The sequence below is a fragment of the Nicotiana sylvestris genome, chromosome 2 (genome assembly GCF_000393655.2).
Source record: "Nicotiana sylvestris chromosome 2, ASM39365v2, whole genome shotgun sequence".
Taxonomy (NCBI): Eukaryota; Viridiplantae; Streptophyta; class Magnoliopsida; order Solanales; family Solanaceae; genus Nicotiana; species Nicotiana sylvestris.
Window position 1 is genome coordinate 4,670,630 of NC_091058.1, and position 6,786 is coordinate 4,677,415.

Here is a 6,786-nt window from a genome sequence, read left to right on the forward strand (position 1 = left end):
ATAATCGCCTGTGTGAGTACCTATTGAAAGAAAGGTACAAGAATAATTCAATTTGTCCTTGTATCTTTATAAAAAGATCTGGATTTGAATTTGTTATAATCTCTTGTATGTTGATGATTCAAATATCCTTACAACCCCAGGCAGCTTCCTAAAGCAGTAGACCGTTTAAAGAAAGAATTTGAAATGAAAGATCTTGAAAAGACAAAATTTTGTCTTGGTCTATAAATTGAGTATATGAAAGATGAAATTTTTATCAATCAATCAGCATACACTGAAAAGATTTTAAAGCGATTTTATATGAATAAAGCACATCCATTTAGTACCCCGATGGTTGTGAGATCACTCGATATAAATAAAGATCCATTCCGACCTCATGAAAATAATGAAGAACTTGTTGGTCCTGAAGTACCATATCTTAGTGCAATTGATGCACTAATGTATCTTGCTAACACTACAAGGCGTGACATGACGTTTTCAGTTAATGTCTTAGCAAGATATAGCTCTGCTCCTACAAGGAGACATTGGAGTGAAATCAAACACAAATTGTGTTATCTAAAAGGGACTACCAATGTGGGCTTACTTCATGGCAATGATTGCAATTCCGATCTTGTTGGTTATGCCGATGTAGAGTATTTATCTGACACACACAAGGCTTGATCTCAAACATGCTATGTGTAGCGATGTCATATCTTGGCGATCGACTAAGCAATCAATCGTGGCTACTTCTTCTAATCATGCTGAGATAATTGCTATTCATGAAGCAAGTCGAGAATGTATTTGGTTGAGGTCTATAATATATCTTATCCGAGACAAATGTGGTTTGAAGTGTGACAAACTACCCATAATTTTGTATAAAGACAATGCAGCATGCATAGCCTAATTGAAGGGATGATTCATAAAAGGAGATAAGACAAAGCACATTTCACCAAAGTTATTTTTCACACATGATCTTCAAAGGTATGGTGATATCAATGTGCAACAGATTCGTTCAAGTGATAATATGGTTGATTTGTTCACCAAATCTCTACCGGCGTCAACCTTCAAGAAACTAGTGTACAAGATTGGAATGTGAATGATCAAGGATGTGAATTGATGCTCTCATCAGGGGGAGTTAATATGCATTGTACTCTTTTTCAATTACAAGGTTTTGTCCCACTGGATTTTTCCTTGCAAGGTTTTTAACGAGGCAACCAAAAGGCGTATTTCTAAACATGTGTACTCTTTTTCCTTCACTAGAATTTTTTCCCATAGGATTTTTTTCTAGTAAGGTTTTAACGAGACACATTATCTATGGACATCCAAGGGGGAGTGTTATGATAAATATCATATTATGGTGGATATCTACTCTTCTTCCATGATCTTTATCTCAAATGCTTAATGACAAATTCAATGACATATTTTGTATGTTCAATGACATATTTTCTTCACTTTTTATGCCTATATAAAAGCCTTGTAATAGATAGAAAAATACACACAATTGAAAAAGAAAATCTCTTCATCCTCTCTATCTCTATTTCTTGTTCATGTTTTACTAAATTGTTTTTATTTTTTAACACATATAATATAGAGGTTTGAATAATACGTTCGAATTACACCACTTATTCATCATACAAGCGCAGATAATTAAGAAATACCGTAAATAATACATTCTAAAATCCCTTTAATTATTTAAGACCAGAACCATCCAATAGGCTCTCCATCTTCATGGTGTTGCTCCTCTGCCGCCACAAAGACATTAGAGAAGTAGCCATGGCCGCCGCCATCATCACTACCATCATCCTCTTCTGACAGCAAACCATCCATAGGTGGAGGAATATTATTGCATCCTCCAGCCCCTATTGGATACTCTTCAATATGACCAGTGTGAAAATAGGAGTCCCCACTGTCCACCAGCTGTGGACTGTGCTCATCTACCACCGCGCTTCCGCCGCTGCCACTGCTCAGCCTGTCCTCCGCCTTCACCTTCACTTGAAGGGTCATAGCATCAACCTCCAAAACCTCACATTTTTCACCTACTACCCCTGCTTCACCAACCACTTTCCCCTGCAATTTCTCCATCAATGAAACCACCTGCATATTTTTTTCATTAACAAAATAGTTTAACTTCTATACATTAACAATATATAAAAGAATTTTTACCCTACTAAAAGATAAATACAGGTAAACACTTCATAAATAATTATGTTAATAACTTGATTATCTGCCACAATAGATTAAAATAAACTGATACCATAAATTTTTTACTTTGAATCTTAAAACCATCTTAATTATAGATTCATAATCAATGTAATCGACTATAAAAAATGATTACCATATTATATTTTTCTGGTATGAGTTACCTATTGTTATAGGTCAACTTAAACGTAGAGTATAAAAAGCGTATATAATGTTTGTCATCATAGAACTTTAACTCTTTCATTGTATCACTAAATTAGTAAATAACCCTTTAAAAAGTAAAGTTGAAAATTAAAAGCAAAAGAATAAAAGTTATCAAATAACAGTTTTGAAACTGATAGTGATGCATCCACTATCTATATAGTAAATTGCTTCATCACTGCGCATATTTTAAAGCAAGAAGCAAAAGTATATTCGCTTTTAAGAAATGAAATACATATAAAGTTGGGGTTAGAACAGATGCTACTTTATTTATTTGACTTGATGCGAGAATGACTCGGAAGGAATTGACATATATAATTTTCTTTTGTAGGTGAAGAAGAATATTGGAAGTAAGGTTCCCCACTACTAATATTGATTGCCAGGTGTGCCATAGAATATGACCTCAAAGTCAGATTAAAATTTGCTATCAATTACCAACTTCGCCGACAAAATTTGCCAACAAAAATATGTTAATATTCTAGATAGAGATCCCCTAGCTAGTTAGTGAATAGGATCATATTATTTTATTCAATAGATTTATGTTACTCCCTTTTGTCCACTTCAACTTATCTTTTTTTTTAATCCACAATATTTAATTTTTTTCAGATATCAAAATTGAATTAATTTTTTTCAGATATCAAAATTGAATTAATTTTTTTCTTTTCAAAATTATCCTTGAATTAAAGAGCAGTAGTTTGTAATATTTTCAAAAAACAAAATAAAATTAATTTCATTATTAATTATATTAAAATACGAATTTTTTAATATGTGCGAAAAGAGCAAAAAATAACAGCAGGAACTAATAGTAAATTGGCTATACCGTCACTGTACCTGATAACGAGAAAGCGATGACCTTTTTGTCATGATTATTTTTACTAACGATTCAAGAGAACTGTGACATAATCATTGATAAAATTGTTTAAATCAGGTTGGTTCCATGATTTGTTACTTGGAGCGGATCTATGGTATAACAGTAAAATGAGAAGTCTACAAAATATTTATAAATATTTATCGTGAATCCTTTTAAGCATATCTACCAAAAACTTATGTATATATAATTATCATCAGATATATAACTTGCTATGAATCCTTCAAATTTAGAGAAATATCACAAACACAGTGTACAACAATATTTAATAAGTAGATAAATAAAATGATCATCAAACTATATGGTAGTATATATACCTCAGCTTTGAGCTTCTCATTATCTTTGCGCATGGAGTCAAAATCAGAGAGAAGAGAGTCATAAGAGGATTTGAGCTGATCATAATCCCTTTCAAGGGTCTTGGTCTTCCACCGGGCACGGCGGTTTTGGAACCACACAGCCACCTGCCTGGGCTGCAGGCCAAGCTTCTTGGCTAGCTGAGTCTTACGCTCTGGCTCCAGCTTGTTCTCCGTCTCAAAGCTCTTCTCCAGCAAGTGCACCTTAATTTACCAAGCAATTAATTAACGCAGGTCACTTGTTGCTCAAAAAGCAACCGAATCCACAAATTTTAAATATTAGCTTAAAGATCGCAAAAGAAAACTCTCTCAGTTGAAGAATATTGGGAAGAATTTGATGCGATATATATATATATACTGATGAATATGTTCCAGTATGTCTAATTAAAAGCTTAAAAGAATCTCTTTTAATTACTGTCTACTTAATTATATTACTATGTCTTAACACGACTTTTCACATATTGACTGATTCTCACGTTAAACAATCCAAATACAAATTTTTTAGACTGTTACGTTGTTATTCATGAATTGTGTGATAATTTCATTCAAAAATTTAAACTGTCGAAAAAATATTAAACACCTAATTATATTATCTGTAGATAAAGAAAATTAGTAGGGTGCTAACCTGCTCGGGAGTGAGACGGCGCTTCTTCTCCGGCGACTGCTCGTCGTAATATTCCTCGTCATATAGTTCCTCCGGCGAGCTAAAGAAAGGTCGCCTCTTTGAGGAGTCCTCCATCTTCATCATCGATCTTGGTCCTGGTTATTAATAGTATAAGTCAACCGTCAAAATTACATGCAATTTCTTTTTACTGACCGTACCGAAATTTTAATGGAAGAACTGACAATCAAACGATAAAACAAAATCTTCAGTGAAAACATCACACATTAGCTGGTTATCTTCCCTATGTACAAACGCAATTTAAATTTCAATTTGATGAATTTAATTATTATACTTTTAAAATTATAAGTTCAAAATTAATATTCAAATTGAGTTAAACTGATTATATTCTCCATCGCACGATCTGCCTATGAGTTATGTTTAGAAACGTACCTCGGAAAACAGGATCTGAATTCCCAAGGAACAACATGTTGCCGTGACAAGACGGTTCGAAAAATATATGCCCAGATCCCATATTTTCAATGATCCGGATGATCGCCGTAGAAAATATATTTACACACAGAAAAGAAAAACTCTAGAGCAGAGTTTCTTTAATTTTAGCAGGGATGTGTATAAAAAAAGAGAGTTGACTAAGTTTCAAAAGAGCATGAGCTTGTGGCGGAAGAAACTAGTACTCCACAGCAATCTAGCAGGAGTTTCCAAAGGACATATACAAAATCCCATCACGAACTCCACTTTACCCAGCTCAGGGGTTCTTTTGTTCTCAGAATAAAAAGAAGCAGCTATATATATAACTACTTCTTCAGATCGGAGGTTAATTATATGACCTCAGAGCTGAAAGAATTCAGTAGAAGGTTGAACGGCCGGTCACCGTGAAAACGAGATTCCGGCGAGGGCTGATGAGGGTGTGGTTTTGTCTGTATGTAGTGTTGTGAGTTTATTTTGCGACTAAAGTTGATAGAGGTGAACGAAGGGCATTTTATAATGACTTAGATACTGTTTAAATGACGGAATTGTCCAACAGGTGTTAATATTAGGCGCAGAAATGGAGGGTATTTTCGGCAATGTAAAAAACTGAAGCAGGATATTAATGGGGACTCACTAACTTGCGCCGGAGTGTCTGGGGTATACTTTCTGGATACTCTCTGATTGGGGGGGGGGGGGGCAAGGGAGGAGAAATTAGCATATGTACCAGATCAGGTGAGAGTTTACCGCAGAAGGCCATAAGAAAGAGCCATTCTCCGCGGTCGGGAGTTTGTCGCACGAATGGCTGTCTTTCCACTTTTACCGTCTGATTCATTTTAGGGTATTTTTTCACAAAAATAATTATATTTGTTAGCTAAGACAATATAAGGAATGAAGTTATTAGAGATAAGGTGGGAGTGACATCCGTGAAAGCTAAATTACAGGAGAGATTACGATAGTTTGGGCATGTGAGAAGGAGAGATATAAATACCCCGATCAGGAGGTGTGAGAGGTTGACCATGACGGGCTTAAGGAAGGGCAGGAGTAGACCAAAGAAGTATTGGGAAGAGATGACTAGACAGGACATATCGGTGCTTCACCTAACCGAGGACATGACTATCGATAGAAAAGTGTGGAAGTCGAGAATTAAGGTGGTGGGTTGACACGTAGTTGTGAGTTTCTCCTAGGTTTACAAGTAGTACTGTCACCCCCCCCCCCCCTTTTTAACAAACTCACTAACCCTCTTAGAAATAAAAGAAATTTGTAAAGCTCAAAAGGGTTTTTAATTAAAAAAAAAAGTGACAAAATTTTGTGTTCAAAAGGATTAACTTAGAGTCGCCACCTAACATTTGATATCAGTGTGTCAGGTCACCGTTTTATTCTAAAAATAATTTTTCCTTTCAAAACACTCGAGACTCCAAAACTAAGTCTACACCAGAGATTCGAGTAAGGGGGTTCATTTGACTCGGGGAGAAGGTGTTAGGCACTCCCCAAGTCCCGTAACTAGTACGGTTGCATACTCGATCAAGTTGGCTTTTAAAATATTCGAATTGAGGCGAAAAACACAGAAAAAAGTAAAATAAACGCACAAGAGGCTCGAGGTCGTCCCCACCTAGATTAAACAAAACAAGAAAATAATAATAGCCTATACTATGTTCACTCTACCATGTCCGTCACGGCCTTCAATTACATTCACTTAGGGGCATACCCCTGATAAAAGAACACAAAAATATATATACAAATCCTTCGGGGCATTCCCTGAATAAATTTAACTAAGGGAACGACCTATCGCCTCAAAACTAACCAAAATTCTAAGGTTTGCCTACCCAAGTGTGGTCGGCCTAAAACATGCTCCTAGCGATAAACAAGTAATAAAAGCGATAAATATTACAATTCTAATTTTGCTTCGTTTTAACGCAACATCCCACGACCCACTTTATCTAATTTCAACATTTTACACCAAATATCTGTTTTCAACATATTAATTTGCAATAGCAATGATATAAGCACATAAACATGAAGATTAAGGGAAAGACAATAGCATGCTTGAAATAGAATCTCATTCACGCTCAAAATGCAAGTAGGATGAGAAATGAACCTTA

At 35.2% G+C, this 6,786-nt stretch overlaps 1 protein-coding gene across 1 annotated transcript; it reads right to left on the bottom strand.

Annotated features, from left to right (window-relative positions):
- Window positions 1-1,526: 1,526 nt before the first annotated feature.
- On the bottom strand, window positions 1,527-5,170 carry LOC104226996 (homeobox-leucine zipper protein HAT5). Its single transcript, XM_009779122.2, has 4 exons — window positions 4,652-5,170; window positions 4,223-4,356; window positions 3,562-3,801; window positions 1,527-2,070 (listed from the first exon to the last, which is right to left on the bottom strand). Exons 1-4 carry the CDS (start codon window positions 4,731-4,733, stop codon window positions 1,669-1,671), a joined length of 858 nt encoding a protein of 285 aa, XP_009777424.1. The 5' UTR covers window positions 4,734-5,170; the 3' UTR covers window positions 1,527-1,668.
- Window positions 5,171-6,786: the final 1,616 nt, after the last annotated feature.